The following is a 17,712-nucleotide window of genomic DNA, read 5'->3' on the forward strand; positions in this document are numbered from 1 at the left end:
ACTTTTATCTGAAGGAACACAAAATTTCAGCCCTTTTAGCTCTGATTCTGGACAGCTGATGGAAAACACAAATCTGAATTGATCCTAATCCTAAACAATTAAATGCTTTGTTATTGTAATTCTCTCTTAAAGCCACCAGAGGGCGTTTGATGGCATTTTTGGGTCAAATCTACATCTTAATCATAATCAAAAATACTCAGCTAAATGTTTGCACAACCCTCAAAACGCCTATGAGAACACCAACTGACCCTGATATGAATGCGAGTAAAGACAAGAAGCCAACAGGTTACCAATTAAAAGGCTATATATTTAAGAAATGACACTTAGATATTTGTCCAATCAGGTCACATGTTACATCCTAATAAAATTCTGTAAAACAAACAAACAACAAAACATTATTTTAAAAGGTTCTACACTGACAAACTTTGTAGGATCTAATTTCATTCCTCACTCATGTAATATAGCCCTCTATAAACAAGATAAATATAGTATCATATACTATTCAAAATATAACATTTTATGGATATTAAGCGAAAACATAATATATAAATAGTATAAATTATGCTCTAACAGCAATTTAAACATGACGTTATCAATCTCCATGTAAAGTAAAATTCAAAACAAGTTTCTGACAAAGTAGAAAAGGCTGAATCGTGAAGGATGCGATCAGACTCGAGTGCTACAGGCTGTACAGAACATTATGTGTAGCTACAAACACTGAATATGCATATGAGTGTATAACAACACTATGTGTGGGTACATGGTGTCCTTTAGTACCAGCATTGGTTCTGATTAACGTTACAGCCATTTTTGCAGCTGCTGGACTGGAAGGAGACCCCCATCAGACTGAGTGGTGGAGGGGGAGAAGAGTTGCAGTACATTTGCAGTCCAGCAGGAGGAGCCAAACACTGGCTCTGCCCAGCCTGTCCTGACACCAGCACTGCAGAGGGATAGGACTGTTGCTGCTGCGGGACCTTGTTAGGAGACACATAACACATGGACATACATTTTAGTAAAATTAATTATTTTAATATTTCCATATATATATATATAATTATATATTTCCATATTATTTATATATATATATATATATATATATATATATATATATATATATATATATATATATATATAAATGGAAATGGAAATGTGTAGTGAATATATTAATACAAATATTAAAATAATAATTATAGATAATTTTATTATAATTTGTAATTATTATAATTGTTATTTTTATTTTTTTATATTTATAATTATATATTTGTATATTATTCTATATGTTTGTATATTATTTTATTTAATATTAATCATATACATTTTTACAATGTCATAATATTTTACTATTTCTATTAATATATTTAATATAAAATTAATATATTATTAGAAATATTTAAATACATGCATAAATATATATATACACATACATAAATAAATAAATAAATAAATAAATATATATATATATATATACATATACACACACACACACACACACACACACACACACACACACACACACCTAAAGGATTATTAGGAACACCTGTTCAATTTCTCATTAATGCAATTATCTAATCAACCAATCACATGGCAGTTGCTTCAATGCATTTAGGGGTGTGGTCCTGGTCAAGACAATCTCCTGAACTCCAAACTGAATGTCAGAATGGGAAAGAAAGGTGATTTAAGCAATTTTGAGCCTGGCATGGTTGTTGGTGCCAGACGGGCCGGTCTGAGTATTTCACAATCTGCTCAGTTACTGGGATTTTCACGCACAACCATTTCTAGGGTTTATAAAGAATGGTGTGAAAAGGGAAAAACATCCAGTATGCGGCAGTCCTGTGGGCGAAAATGCCTTGTTGATGCTAGAGGTCAGAGGAGAATGGGCCGACTGATTCAAGCTGATAGAAGAGCAACTTTGACTGAAATAACCACTCGTTACAACCGAGGTATGCAGCAAAGCATTTGTGAAGCCACAACACGCACAACCTTGAGGCGGATGGGCTACAACAGCAGAAGACCCCACCGGGTACCACTCATCTCCACTACAAATAGGAAAAAGAGGCTACAATTTGCACGAGCTCACCAAAATTGGACAGTTGAAGACTGGAAAAATGTTGCCTGGTCTGATGAGTCTCGATTTCTGTTGAGACATTCAGATGATAGAGTCAGAATTTGGCGTAAACAGAATGAGAACATGGATCCATCATGCCTTGTTACCACTGTGCAGGCTGGTGGTGGTGGTGTAATGGTGTGGGGGATGTTTTCTTGGCACACTTTAGGCCCCTTAGTGCCAATTGGGCATCGTTTAAATGCCACGGCCTACCTGAGCATTGTTTCTGACCATATCCATCCCTTTATGACCACCATGTACCCATCCTCTGATGGCTACTTCCAGCAGGATAATGCACCATGTCACAAAGCTTGAATCATTTCAAATTGGTTTCTTGAACAAGACAATGAGTTCACTGTACTAAAATGGCCCCCACAGTCACCAGATGTCAACCCAATAGAGCATCTTTGGGATGTGGTGGAACGGGAGCTTCGTGCCCTGGATGTGCATCCCACAAATCTCCATCAACTGCAAGATGCTATCCTATCAATATGGGCCAACATTTCTAAAGAATGCTTTCAGCACCTTGTTGAATCAATGCCACGTAGAATTAAGGCAGTTCTGAAGGCGAAAGGGGGTCAAACACAGTATTAGTATGGTGTTCCTAATAATCCTTTAGGTGTATATATATATAACCTATCAATAAAATTTGCATGGACTGGAATTCCAAACTAAGTTTTCTGTAGTTTGTTCATTTGCATCAGTACCTGATAGGAGGACACGGATGGGTAATGTCCCATGATGCTTTGCTGTGTTTGGGGTAGAATCTGATTTCCCATCATGCCTGGGCAGCCTTGTTGGTTAGACATCACAGGCGGGTATCCTGTTGAGAGAAATGTTGACAAATATGTGTGAGATTTTATTAATTGTATAGTGATCGCGGACTCAATATGACAGCAAACACAAAGAGTAAATTCAATAAATGTTTTTTTCTTTGTTTATTTATGTATTTTAATGCATGTATACACAACACAGAGACTTGAACGTGTATATATCTCATATGAGAGCTGATATGAATAGCAGGAAAAGAGACCGGTTCACTGTGAGACCAGTGACACCATCTCTTACAGTGTAACGGCCCCCTCTCCTACTACTGAGACTCAGCGTAAGTGACACAGATCTTCATGTGTACCTGTTTGTGTGCTGTAACTGCCCGCTGCGTACTGTTGAGCTGCACTGGGACACTGAACAGGGTAACTGTACACTGAAACCTAAGAGGGCACACCAGAATTGACTCATAATTAGACATACAGTATGACATTACACCGTATCTCATGACTCATTGACGAAGAAGTACCTGGTTGCTCTGCTGAGTCGGAGGGGGCGGGGCTGTGTGAGGGGGCGGGGCTGTGGGAGGAGCCAGTGTCATTCCAGGACTCATGTAACTGTCTGAATGGTGAGGCGGAGCGTAGCTGTGTGTGGGCGGAGCATAGCTGTGTGTGGGCGGAGCATAGCTCTGTGTTGGCGGGGCATAGCTCTTTGTTGGCGGAGCATAGCTGTGTGTGGGCGGAGCTCCTTGCACATAGAATGACGACATATCTGGAAGATCCCCTGATGACTGGTGACTCAAGGTCATGTGACCAAACTTAGAGCTAATGTCTTCCCTCTAGGAAGCAAAAAAATAAGTTTGTCATGTACTGTTTTTTATATATATTTATATATATACATATATATCACTTACAGTCTGTTCTATTGGGTGTTGCTGAGAGGTAGAAACGTTTAACTGCTGAGGTGGAAGGTAGGTCACCGAGGAGTACTGAACCTAAACCAGAAATGAGAGGACAGGTTGTGGATTTTGTTGATTTTATACAAGGAAATTTTTCTCTGGGACTGTATTACAGAAACTTCCCTATCTTAGTTCAATAAGTAAGATAAAAAACAAATAAATAAATCCTATGGTTACTAAACATGCAGTACATGATAGGATTGTAAGATAGGATGTTTCTGTCACAGACCCAGAATATTATAACGTACAGCATGAGAAATGGACGTTCATTTTGAGATTTGCTAAAGATTACATTTAACTTGTTTTATTAAACTATTACTGTTTTTAAAGATGCACTTTAAGTGAGCGTTAGATGAACACAAGGTAATCTAAATGTAAAAACAGGTCAAATGAGCATGAAAAATTAATTGTACAATATCGACTAATACAGATATATAAAACAAAATCAGACTACCGATATATTGTGCACCACGAGTCTCCATTATATGTTTCACTCACCTGTGGGACACCATGGCTTGCTATTGGCTGCTGCTGAGGAGGAGGGGGCGGGGCTTGTGACTGTACTGGTGGGTTGTAAACAGCTGGAGTTCCATCAGGATTCAGAAATGGCTGCCCTAAAGGACATGTTCATTGTTGGATGAGAGAGATTTTTTGGTGTGTAGACTTAAGCCCTAATCGGACAGGACTTAATCATAATCATAATCAGCTAAATGTTTGCACAACCCTCAAAACGCCTGTGAGAACACCAACTGACCCTGATATGAATGCGAGTAAAGACAAGAAGCCAACAGGTTACCAATTAAAAGGCCATATATTTAAGAAATGACACTTAGATATTGTCCAATCAGGTCACATGTTACATCCTAATAAAATTCTGTAAAACAAACAACAAAACATTATTTTAAAAGGTTCTACACTGACAAACTTTGTAGAATCTAATTTCATTCCTCACTCATGTAATATAGCCCTCTATAAACAAGATAAATATAGTATCATATACTATTCAAAATATAACATTTTATGGATATTAAGCAAAAACATAATATATAAATAGTATAAATTATGCTCTAACAGCAATTTAAACATGACGTTATCAATCTCCATGTAAAGTAAAATTCAAAACAAGTTTCTGACAAAGTAGAAAAGGCTGAATCGTGAAGGATGCGATCAGACTCGAGTGCTACAGGCTGTACAGAACATTATGTGTAGCTACAAACACTGAATATGCATATGAGTGTATAACAACACTATGTGTGGGTACATAGTGTCCTTTAGTACCAGCATTGGTTCTGATTAACGTTACAGCCATTTTTGCAGCTGCTGGACTGGAAGGAGACTAGTTTAACATGGAGATGTGGGGTAAAGTAATAATTACCAGAGCTTCTCAGTGATTTTAGTCCCGTCTGAATGTACATCTCAGTGATCATCACTGACAATGTCAGTATAGATTACGGCGACTTTTACCTTCAGTAAAAAGGTCCGGAAAAATGACCTCAGGTAATACTAATCCCGTGCGAATAGACCCGCTGTAAATATGTACGTAAATATTTAGTCATTTCCTGTTTAAAAGTAGTTTTCTGCGGTTATTCAAGTATGGAGACGCTTGAAAAAGCATTCAGTTGCGTTCTAGTCGCTGGGACGAGTCTGTGGCAAAACTCAAGTGTTTTCCACACACCATTCAGATCAGAAAGAAGATCGAAAACACTTGTTAGAGGCACGAAACATCTTTTAGCGTTAGGTAAGTGCCTATTACCAATACAATCCAATCTGAAGTTAATTAATCGTTCGACTGGATATAACTGGATATATATATATATATATATATATGTTATATGTGTTTGTGCACGTGATATCAGGAAGCAACGTAATACGCACATGACGACAGGAGAGTAACGGCGGTGTGTAAATCGAGTTAATCCTCCCACTTCTGCTAGTTTTACTGAGATCTCTTATCCCGTGTGAATTGTCCATTAAAGGGTTAGTTCACCCAAAAATGAAAATTCTGTCAGTAATTACTCACCCTCATGTTGTTCCAACCCCGTAAGACCTTCGTTCATCTTCAGAACACAAATTAAGATATTTTTTATTAAATCTGAGTGCTGGATCACTCCTCCATTGGCTTCTAAGACATTATAACTTGCTGGCCCAGAAAATGTATTAAAGACATCGTTAATATAGTCCAGAGAGAAGGAAATGAATAGTGGAATAAAGTCGTTATTTTTGTTTGTTTTTGCGCACAAAAAGTATTCTCGTCGCTTTATAAACTTAAGATTGAGCCACTGGAGTCACTTGGACTATATTAACGATGTCTTTAATACATTTTCTGGGCCAGCAAGTTATAATGTCTTAGAAGCCTATGGAGGAGTGATCCAGCTCTCAGATTTAATCAAAAATATCTTAATTTGTGTTCCGAAGATGAACGAAGGTCTTACGAGGTTGGAACAACATGAGGGAGAGTAATTACTGACAGAATTTTCATTTTTGGGTGAACTAACCCTTTAATATTACAGACGTCCTGTAGTAAAATTACATTACTCCATCTACCCTTGTCCGAATAGGGCTTTAGAGTCAGTGTGAACCAATGAGTCAGCTTCTACTCAGTGACTTGTGTGTATATATATATATATATATATATATATATATGTTTTTCTATCCCGGTGGGGACTACGCACAGACTCATGGGGACTCGTGTCACTCTGGGGACCTAAATTGAGATCCTCATGGGTACACAAGCTTATAAATCATACAGAATGCAGAATGCATTATAAATATAAAAATGCAGAAAGTTGTGTGTGAAGGGTAGGTTTAGGGGTCGGGTTAGTGTCAGAATATACAGTTTGGACAGTATAAAAACCATTACGTCTATGGAGAGTCCTCACAAAGATAGCGAACCAGACTGTGTGTGTGTGTGTGTGTGTGTGTACCTGTATGTGGATTCAGTAAGATGCTCCCAGGAGGTATGGATGACTCAGCAGGCACGAGAATGTAAGCAGGGCTGTTGTTGGGTGGAGCGTATGATAGCGATGACTCAGACACTGTTGGATTGATCACACAGAAACAACAGCAGATCAGAAACATTATGAGGGATTCTGCACTATTTCTAGCCCACTAATCAAATAAGGAAATTTGTGACATCGATCATGTGACATCTACAGCACAAGGATGCTCTTTGGATCATCTCAAATTATGCTGAATCATGCTGTAATTTAGGAAAAATGAAGACAAACAAAATACTAAGACATTCTGTGTGATTTTTTTTTTTTTTTTACATAGAATCTTTCAATGCTATGCTAATAATAACATTTGAGATCTCATTTGTTAGCATTAGTTGAGCATTATATTTTTACTGCATTTATTTATTTAATGTAAGTTAATGAAAATATTATTCATGATAGTTCACAGAGCAATATTAACTACAGCTATAGATACAACTTTTGATCCTAAAATGTATTAGTAAATGTAAATGATATTAACATGAACTAAGATTAATAAAAGATGTACATTGTTAGTTCATGTTAACTAATGGTCAGTGTTAGTTTTGCACCTGGTTTGCAGAGTTTGGAGCTGCTGTCTGAACGAGATTTAGAGGTCCATGTTGAGCTGTCTGAATCGGTGCTGCTCCAGGGTCGAGGGTCATTCCAGTGCGAGTCCAGCTCAAAACTGCTCTGCCTGCTGCCGGACAGCCGACCCGACCCGTCCCGGTTACCCCTGCACAACCCAAAATCACTCATAATCAGTTGTTGAAAGAAGTTTGAGTTAGTCATTTTCTCAGTTTAAAAAGCATTAAAGAGAACCTTGATTTTGTTTTTGGGCTCTACTAGAATAGGTTTTTATGCTTAAATGTTCAAAAAACATTATTTTATACATATTCTCCATTGTTGCAGCTCCTCTCTTCCCAGTCTGTCAGTAACGCTTTGTTTAGTTCCTGTCTCTATGAAGCCCCTCCTTCTAAAAAGCATAGTGCGCTCTGATTGGTCGGCTGGATCAGTGTGTTGTGATTGGTCAACCGCTTTAAGCGTGTTTGGGAAATGCCCCGCCCCTTACCATAACTGTGAGTTTCAACTAACTCAACCAGGCCCCGCCCCTTTATTCTGCATATGCCTTGGGCGGGAATTATTTAAATGAGCAATATTGTGACGTGTTCGTTCCCGGAAGAAAACTCAAGACTACAATGGAGGCGTTTCAGGGAGTTCAGAAACAGTGACACTGATATAGAGAATAACTCCCTCTAGACTAGAGGGACTTTGTTGGTAACTTTGCAGAGCTTTTTCATGCTCAAACAGCAACACTAGTACACACTAAAGAAAGCTGAACATGTAAACAAGCATCATAGGTCCTCTTTAAAGGTGTTGAAAGTGATTTTTTGGAGAAATAATTTCTCACCTAAAGAGCTGGCGTCTTCTCTGGGTCTCAGTGAGAATACTGCTGTCATCTAGACCTCTAAAAACACATTCAAAATAGAAATAAAAGAAGAGAAATGTTGAAGTGCAGTCAATTTATTTATAATCATTATATTGATAAAATTGCATATTTCAATTTAAACCAGTTACATGGTTTACAAAATACTGATTACTTTGTTTTGAAGAGCAGTTATTTCATATTTAAATAATATTATATTTATTGTATATGTATTTAAATGCAACATTTCATACATATACTTAATATTAACTATTAAGAGAGGTTTACCTGGTCTCAATATAAACACTCTGTGAAAGACCAGCGGGCTGAAAAATAAAAGAGCACAAAATGAGAGGACAAACTTTAATGTACTACCAAAGACTTTAGATATACAAACACGAGCACTCATATTACTATGAATGGAAGAAAGTGCAACGCTCAATATGGTGGAATAAGCCCCACCTTCTAAATAAAAGAGCCAATCACTGATCGGTAAAATCATCGTGTCACTGCAGAAACTGAGACGCGTGCTTATGACTGCACATGTGCATTGTCATGATTTGAGCGTTTAGAAACCAAATTTGTGAGACAGTTGTTGTCAGATTTCATTGGTGATTTCAAATATGACATTTAATCGTACGCTTGGTGAACAGCATTGGAGAATTTGATGTTTCCCCCATTCAACGAGATAGAAGCTGCACATGCATGAGTGACTGAGAGGCGTTTCAAAGATGGCCGCTGAGTGAAATGACTTGTCTTAAAAGGATTTTTGTAACTCTATGGGCCCTATCTTGCACCCAGCGCAATTGACTTTGTACACCGACGCATGTATCATTCCTATTTTGCACCCGCGCACAGCGGACTTTTCCCTCCACAGACGCACGCCGGTAAATCAGGGAATGAACTTGCGATTTTAAGGGCGCATGCTTGGCCATAATGTAGCGTGTGCACAACGCGCATACACTTTGCTTCTCTCATCTAGCAGCAGCAGTTTTCATTTTTGCAAATCATACATTATTACAAGGAACACACGAGGGAAATCATTGTTGTGTCCATGAAGATGTGAAAAAATAGGCATAAATCTAGCTTACACATTAACCCAAATTATCATACGCCTGTTTAACCGAAGCTAATTTGGGTGTGTTTCTCCATCCCCAATGTCACCTCTCTGTGTTTTACGGCCCTGACGAGAGCGTCGTTCTCCTCGGCTGTGAAGCACTCCTGGCAAATCCGCCGTTATAATAGCAATCCGCCATGGAACAAGCGCGCCTGCTCTTAAAGGGAATGTGAGATGACGCTCTGATTGGTTTATTTCTCGTTACGCCCAAACCACACCTATGAGTAATGAAGCTACTTCAGACCAACCCATTTTAGATTTGCGTCGGGCACAAGAGTAATTTATCCCGCCGGTATAATAGCAACAGCGCCCGAGACCCGCCCACAAAGTTACTTGCGTTTCGCGCTTGATACTTGCGTTTCAGATAGTTAAAATAGGGCCCTATGTGTGCAAGTTCAGTGTTTTCTTACGTCCTGTGAGAATATGCGTTCCCGGACTCTCTGGTACTCCTCCTCTCTCTCCTCTATCGACTTGCTTCTCATCTGATCTTTGAGAGAGGGAACCCTCAGCTGTAGAAAAACAACAGCAGACGAGAGTTAACCAGCCGCAAAGATCAGAGCTATTAGAGGAGCCGTTGCTAGCTCTTCATACCCAAGTGATCAGTGAAGTGTGCATTTGTCCAGACCTGACTGTCTTCTTTCTCCTGACTGGTGTCTCTTTTCAGTATTGATCTTCTTTCCTCTGTCTTCTCCTCCTGAACATGTTCAGCAAACCGATGTTCTGGTCTGAAAAAACATTATGTTACACCCACATTCATTCCTTCATAAATGCACTTATATAACAGACACGTACATCCTGGAATTGCAGGTTTTGTTGATGATAACCGCTTTTCCACTGTGATCCACATTGTGTTCCAGACCAAAATAAGCTGCGACCCTGTGGACAAGCATCCTGTGATACGAGGACATCTGAGGGAACTTTTTATAGGAACTACAGAGAGAGAGAGAGACATTATATCACATTACAAATGTGTCTATCTCTAAACCATGAAAGACATGCATGGAACGGTACCTGTTGTCTGTCATAAAGTCAGTCATGTCCTGCTCGAGCTTTAAGAGCATCAGTCGATCCCTGCAAGCCAAAAATAAACAGATTCAGCACGAATGGAAGGAGGAGAATGAAGGGATATGTTCAGTCTTTTGCCCACCTGGGACTGCTCTTCAAAGTAGTGATTAAAAACTCCTCCAGATCAATGCCGGTGGAGTCGGTATACTCCAGACTGGGCTCTAAAACACACACATATGCATGGGATTACATTTTAGATATGCAAGGGATTGGAAGATTGGAAGGACTTTGAATCGATTGAACATAAATTAATCAGCATTTTCTGCAATTAATGAATTGCAAGTAAGGAACATACAGTACAATTCAAAGGTTTGAGGGCAGTATGTTTTTCTTTTAAAGAAACAAATACTTTTATTTAACAAGGATGCAATTAAATTGATCAAAAGTGAGAGTAAAGACATTTATAATGTTACGGCAGATTTCCATGTAAAAAAAAAAAATGCTGGTATTTTGAACTCACAAAAATATTAATTGACAAAATATTAATAAATAAAAAATATTAAATCAGAAATGTTTCTTGAGCAGCAAATCAGCATATTAAGATGATTTCTGAAGGATCATGTGACACTGAAGACTGGAGTACTGATGCTGAAAATTCAGCTTTGATCACAGGAATAAATTATATTTTAAAATATATTAAAACAGTTATTTTAAATTGTAATAATATTTCACAATATTACGTTTTTTTTAAAGAATAAATAAATGGAGCCTTGGTGAGCATAAAATACATCTTTAAAAAACATAAACAAATCTTCCCGACCCCAAACTTTTTGAACGATATGTCCTCAAATTAATTTAGAATCAATGAAAAGTAAATTTTATATAAAAAAAATCTTGTTTATTTTAAACATTCCATGTTAATTGCGGAAATTAATACATTCTTTTTTACAGATCTAGATGAAGTATGTTTGCATTTTATGTGCACATGCTTCATGAATGCATGATACACAAATACACACACGCTAGGTCGATTACCTTTGGATAAACTTGTTTTTTTAGATGTGATGCTCTTCTCCTCCTCCTCCTCCTCGTTGCACTCAGGACTGTCATCATGGTCACTAGATACAGCCGTCTTGCTCTCGTTTTCCTAAGAACAGACAGAACAGAGTTCCTCCACAAACTATATCATTCATTTCAAGGATGTAATGGATTAGGAGACCAAATGCAACATACCATTAAAAACCCCTTATTCTTGGAACACTAACGAGAGCAGTGGCAACAGTCTTGATTCACTTACACATGTCCATCAGACTAATTTAACTTTAATGGTGGATGTAAGATTGTAAATGTGTTTTTAGGTTACGGAGAGAAAAGAAAGACGAGGATCAGAATGATTCTTACCTTGCCGTTCTCCTCAGTGGATAAAGACTCCTCACACACAGCTGTGCTCCGAACTAATTTCCCTTTGGCCTGTAACACACACACATATTCATTCAATAACCCCACATCACAAAGGAAAATAAACATTTTTTACAACAGAGGACTGTTCTCAGCGCACATTATTGCTGCATTTGTTATTTCAACCATAATATATACTGAACACAAAAGGATGTGGATATATTTTTTTATATTGTCTATTTATGGTTGTTGTCTTTTAAACTATTAACCTGATTTTTCTTTAAAGCAGTTTCCGAGCTCACAGAGAACGTTCTCAAAGTTACGAGCAAACGTTCCTCCAGTAACATTAATAGAATGTTCATTCAAAGTTATTAAAACATTCACTGAAACGCTAGAACAAAAACATCGTTTATGGAGCGTTTTTTTCCCCCCTGAAACGTTTCGGTTGGACGTTCACCTGATATTTTTTCAAACGTTCTACTTGATTCAGAACGTTCAGAGAACATTCAAAAGTAACACAATGTTTGCAAAATGATAAAATGGAATGTTCCCTTAACGATCACATAACCAAGAAAAAGCGTTTAAAAAAACATTCTAAAAAACATTCTAAGCATTCTAAGAAATAAATTATGGTTTGAACGTTTAGAGAATATTCAGAATGAACATGTCCATATAATGAGAATGTTATCAAAACAATCACTGTAAAAAAAACAAAATGTTTCTGGATGTTTAAGTCATTTCAACTTAAATTATATCAAACCTACTTAAAAAAATGAGAATTTTAGCAAAAGTTAAAGCAATATAAAAACATATGTTATCATAATTTACTGATCATGTACTTTTTTTACAGTGTTCTTAGAACATATTTTTGTTTGCTGGGTTACAGTTTTTTTTTTTTTTTTTTATATTTTACAATAGGAATATAAATGAAATCTTAAAAGCAAAGTATATAAATAGCCAATTCCAGCGTTCATTTGCCCAATTTCTATATTCCTATAGGTGGAGATAAGATTTCTGACTTTTATATTGTTACGTCTATAGATATTATTTTAAATACGTCACTATTTTCATTCAGCAAATGCAGCAGAAAGGCAGTGATGCTCTAGTGATTGTATTTCTTGATCATTGGATCAACACTACAGGGTGAAAAGTGTAACTATGCTATTTTTACACTATTCGAGAGCCTGCTCCCGGACTGACTGAGAGATGCTGATGTGATTTACTTTATGAAGTTGGGTAACTATAGGGAGTGAATGCAGTGTTTAATGGTATTCTGCCTGAGACACATAACCGCTGAGGTTAAACAGTCTGCCGCAAATGCCATTTACCCACCAAGGAGAATGAATCAAAAAGCAATATTCTGCTGAGCATAAACCCATCAATCTCACATAAACGTCTGGGAAGTTCGAAAGGTAAATAAACTCATACGTGAAATGAATGCTCTACAGCGAGGGTGTTTTAATAATTAGATTCAATTGCGATCCTACCTTCAGTTTCTTTTTAAGTTGTCCATCTGATTTTGGCTGCTTAAAAAAAAACACACAAAAAAAAACATGATTAAAGGAAATGGATAAGAGGAAATTAAACAAGGAAGAAGCTGAAGAGTAAATGATCAAAGGTGTTGGATCTGGATTTTCACCTGGCTGGATTTATGACAATCCTCAGTGTCTGTGGTACAACATGGAGGTGGAGTCTCCTCCATAGTGCATTCTGGGAGATTGTCAGATTCTCCTGTTTCGGACATCTTGAAGTTTGCGGATTCAAAGGTCATCAGTTATTGGCCACCATACGCCCCATGACCGTCCAAGCCAATTAATACAGAGACAAGATGTCTTCTTTTCTCTCTTTTTTTCTTGCTCCGCTCTTCTCTTCTCTTGCCAGAACAGATGGCTATTCTTATTTAGTAAAGAAGAGAAAGAAAAAAAACATCTCAGAACAAAAATTCTTCTCAGATCTGTAATCATTTATTTATTCTGAGCAATATGCCAGGTATATATATATATTTTTCTTTTAACATACAAGATACTCAGCTGACAGTCAGAGTCGTATAAGCTCAGATGTGAAAAGGTGATTAATTAAGCTTCCAACCAAGTATCAATAGTTATGAAATATCATTATTTTTCATTCAGGTCATACACTGATTTGCCTGCAGGCTCAAGTTAAAATGAAATGAAACTAAACGCATAATTGTGCACAGTCAGGACAGCAAAATAAATAGACTTTAAAAAAAAAATAGTTTTGTTGTTGATGTCAAATGCTGTTCTTCCAATCACACATTATTTGGGTATAAATTCATATTGGTAGAAAGCTAAATTAATTAGACACGCCAACACAGACAGACTGTGTAACATCTTCAGAAATTATGAAAAGAATTATGATTATGAATAATTTTCAACAAGGATAAGCATGGTTTGTGCCAACCACAATGAGTCGTGTGGCAAATTAATAGCTGAAATGTTAAAATTCAAGAGAATAATAATTTTTAAAAAAGTGCTCAAGCAATAAAAAACAAGTAAATTAAAAAAGTGTTAACAGTTTTAGGCCTATGCAGATTCTTAATCCATTTATAATTGATTTTAAGGATATTTTAGATTTTTTTTTTTTGCATGATAACAGATTCTGGTACTTATTGTTTAATGTAAAATCTTGAAGCAAAACCAGTTGAGAAGCTCTCCAGCAATGCTGATGTGGATAAAAATACCTATGCGTGTAAGAGGTCTGCATTGACTGTGCATGTATTTTGTGCAGCTCTTTTCATAGCAGTGGCAGGTGCTGTAAGTTATATTCCTAGAATGAAGACTCCCTGAATGGAAAGCACACACACACACACGACACACACACACACTGTTTGGAAAGACTGCATCCTTCACTCTAATGTCATCACTCTCATCATGTTTGAACTCGTCTTCATGTCTGACCACTGAGTCACTGACTCACTTTGACCAGTGTTAAACCATATGCATCCACACACACACACACACACACACACACACACACACGGCACGGCAGCTCTATCACTTCATCAGGTGTTTTCTGGGTTAGCTAACAGGTGCTTCAAACGTAGATGTAAAATAATTGTATGACATAGATGCCATCTTACATCTGATGAACAGCAGCACATTGCTCAGGGTTTTTGGCCACTGACTAACCCTTACATAAATGTAGGCCTACATAGTTTCTGCAAAAACATCATAGAACAGATATAGCCTACTAGTTAGCCTACTAAAGGAAATACGGTGTTCTATATTAAATTTTTTATTTTATTATTATATTTTGATGTTATCGTAATGTGGTGCATATAATAATAAAAAGTATCCAGGAATTTAATCCAAAAAATAATAATAATAATAATAATTTAATAATAAAGGATTTTCTTTCTTGTTTGCAGAGCGGGAAATACAAACCCCGGCCTGGATCTCGAACGGTGTAATTACAGAACGCTATGAGCAGAACAGGAAAATCACTCCACTCCAATACGAAGATCCAGTCCATCTTTCAGTCTGGTTTTTTTTTTTTTTTTTTTTGCTTGGCGAAGATCAAACTGTGATGTTTGGCTTTTTGTGGAATTTGGTTCGGTGGAGAAAAAATAACTAATTTATGTCAGAAACGTAAGTTACTCGATATTAACTACTAGTTAAAAGTTACTCATTTTCAGAACTGTTGTGACTGTGAGCAACATTCACAATCAAACTGTAGTAGCCTACTTTTAATACTGCTTAAAGGGATAGTTCACCCAAAAAATGAAAATGTGTCATCATTTACTCACTCCAAACATTATGAATTTGTAGATATTGAATATTGAAGAATGGTAGTAACATAACAGTTGATGGATCCCATTGACTTCCATAATATGGGAAAAAAGTAAGTAAATGACAGAATTTTCATTTTTGGGTGAACTATCCCTTTAAATTAACTGTCCTAAAACAATGTACTAAACTTTGATTTTTAATGACAGTAGTCGCTATTAATATTAAGCCAACTCAGTTTTAATCTAGTAACATTAAATGAAGTTAATATAGCACTTTGGCTGTCGTTATGGTTATTTGGTTACCATATCATTCTTGTGAAGCTATAGTGCGTAAAAGGCAAGCATGTGGAGAAGTTGTGCGCACATACAAACAGACACGCGCTCTGCAGAATAGCGCAAAGATCTGTGCTCAGAGGTCCAATCTGTCTGTCTGTCTGTCTGTAAGTCAGCATGAAGGTGTAGCAGCCGAGATGGGCTTCGGTTTCCACCACTACGTCGCATTCCTGGTTCAGTCTGACTGGCACGGGTTATATTTGGAGCGGCTGTTGGGATCTCAGACTGTCACTGACGCACGGAGCGACGCAGGAGCAGCTGTGCTTTCTAAAAACTACCCAGACCATTGCTCTCTTTTTTTTAAGAACCCTGAACCCAACATCAGACTATATATCAACAGATCAATTCGTCATAAAAATAGCTAAAAATAAATAAATATTATATGGTTTTATTTTTTGTCAGCAAAATAGTTTGAACTCAAGAAAACTAACGTTAGTATTAAAATGAACCAGACACAAGTGCCCTTACAGTGTGATATGATTGCGGTTCTGATGACTAAATTATGGTTACACAGAACTCTTGACAACACGCCACAGTGTAAAATCGCGCGCCTCTAAATGCTTCTAATGAAGAGCAAACGCATGAGAGACAGCAGACTTTGCTTACCTGTGTGTAACGCGAGCCGAACAAACAGTAGAACTCGTCAGGATTGAGCGCTTGTGTCTCCGGTGAGCTTGTCAAACATCTTCTGTTTCTGACAGACTCACTCACGCCACGCGCGCTCAACACACTCAATTAAACACGCGCGCGCTCTCGTGTGTGCTCAGCCTCTTCCTGGCACTGCACGCTGCGCGCTCACAGACACACACACACAAGCACAGAGCCGGTAAAAAAAAAAAAGCTAGACATCCACATTAGTTAGATGTGAGGAAATTATACGTTAAGCAAAAAAATATAAAAATAACTCGTCTGACACAATGGCAACTGATTCATATTGTCAGATTGCCTAAACCAAAAATGTCCCATGTGGTAATAGTTTTGGCCAATTAATAGTAGAACTGTAAAATCATAATAAATGGGTATCCTCCAGTCCACACAGAGTAAGAACCGTTTTATTTGTTTATTAATAATTTTTCTATGGTAGCCTACATTTTTAAGGATATTATTTATTCAAAGTAGAAAATATATCCATATCCATGTTTCAAGATAGCTTCTGCTGTTTAATATTCTCATCTACAGATAAAAGTGTGAATTTCTCACACAAAGAGAACCACCAAATACCGCAACGAGCACCTGTTAGATGAAAAGATTATGCGACACTCAGAATGACACACACACACGCACACACGAGTGCATATACCACAACTAGACTTCACAGCTGCACAGTGACTCTCTTTCTACCATATGGCTTTAACGTTTCAGAGAATTGGAGATACAGTTTTTAGAAAGTGTGTGAAACTGATAACATCTGATGCTGTCTGGCTCCTTAATTAAATGAATTCACATTTATCAGTGTGCAGCTCTGGCAAAAACAAGAACATTATGTTTTCTTGAGGTGTGATAGTGTTTACCTGCAATCTCAGCCCAGAGGTCCCTGTTCTGTCGCTCTCTAACACACACACACACGCACCACCACACATACGCACACACACAAATGCACACAGACACTCTCTCTCTCACACGCACACACACACTCACAGTATAATTTGCCCTTATATGCTTGAGGATGCAGTCCAGCATTCATTCAGTCACTGTCTCCCCTGAGTGATGGCTGGATGTGTTTCTGTTGAGTGTGATGGAGGCTGATCTCTTCACAGGACGGAGTGAGAGACGGAAAGATGGAGAGCTTGAAAGAAACATTCATATTTTTGTATTTGTCTTGTAGAAGAGCCCAATTTTGTATCAACCTTTATCAGCCTTCCAGTGTTCAGTCAGTGATTACA

At 37.4% G+C, this 17,712-nt stretch overlaps 1 protein-coding gene across 4 annotated transcripts; it reads right to left on the reverse strand.

Annotated features, from left to right (window-relative positions):
* Positions 1 to 286: 286 nt before the first annotated feature.
* arpp21 (cAMP-regulated phosphoprotein, 21) lies at positions 287 to 17,459 on the reverse strand. 4 transcript variants are annotated; one of them, XM_084423980.1, is made up of 20 exons: positions 17,341 to 17,459; positions 13,388 to 13,643; positions 13,236 to 13,271; positions 11,752 to 11,820; positions 11,386 to 11,497; positions 10,493 to 10,571; positions 10,357 to 10,416; positions 10,138 to 10,275; positions 9,971 to 10,070; positions 9,756 to 9,854; positions 8,517 to 8,554; positions 8,214 to 8,270; positions 7,375 to 7,538; positions 6,755 to 6,865; positions 4,329 to 4,444; positions 3,786 to 3,866; positions 3,402 to 3,710; positions 3,237 to 3,315; positions 2,812 to 2,927; positions 287 to 974 (listed from the first exon to the last, which is right to left on the reverse strand). In XM_084423980.1, exons 2-20 carry the CDS (start codon positions 13,517 to 13,519, stop codon positions 771 to 773), a joined length of 2,100 nt encoding a protein of 699 aa, XP_084280106.1. In that variant the 5' UTR covers positions 13,520 to 13,643; positions 17,341 to 17,459; the 3' UTR covers positions 287 to 770. The 4 variants fall into 4 exon arrangements, with proteins under 4 accessions (XP_084280106.1, XP_084280105.1, XP_084280104.1 ...); XM_084423979.1 differs by lacking the exon at positions 17,341 to 17,459 and adding an exon at positions 16,436 to 16,562; XM_084423978.1 differs by lacking the exon at positions 17,341 to 17,459 and adding an exon at positions 16,436 to 16,538 and having other exon boundaries at positions 13,236 to 13,274; positions 13,388 to 13,638.
* Positions 17,460 to 17,712: the final 253 nt, after the last annotated feature.

The sequence above is a fragment of the Rutilus rutilus genome, assembly GCF_951802725.1.
Source record: "Rutilus rutilus genome assembly, chromosome: 11".
Lineage (NCBI taxonomy): Eukaryota > Metazoa > Chordata > Actinopteri > Cypriniformes > Leuciscidae > Rutilus > Rutilus rutilus.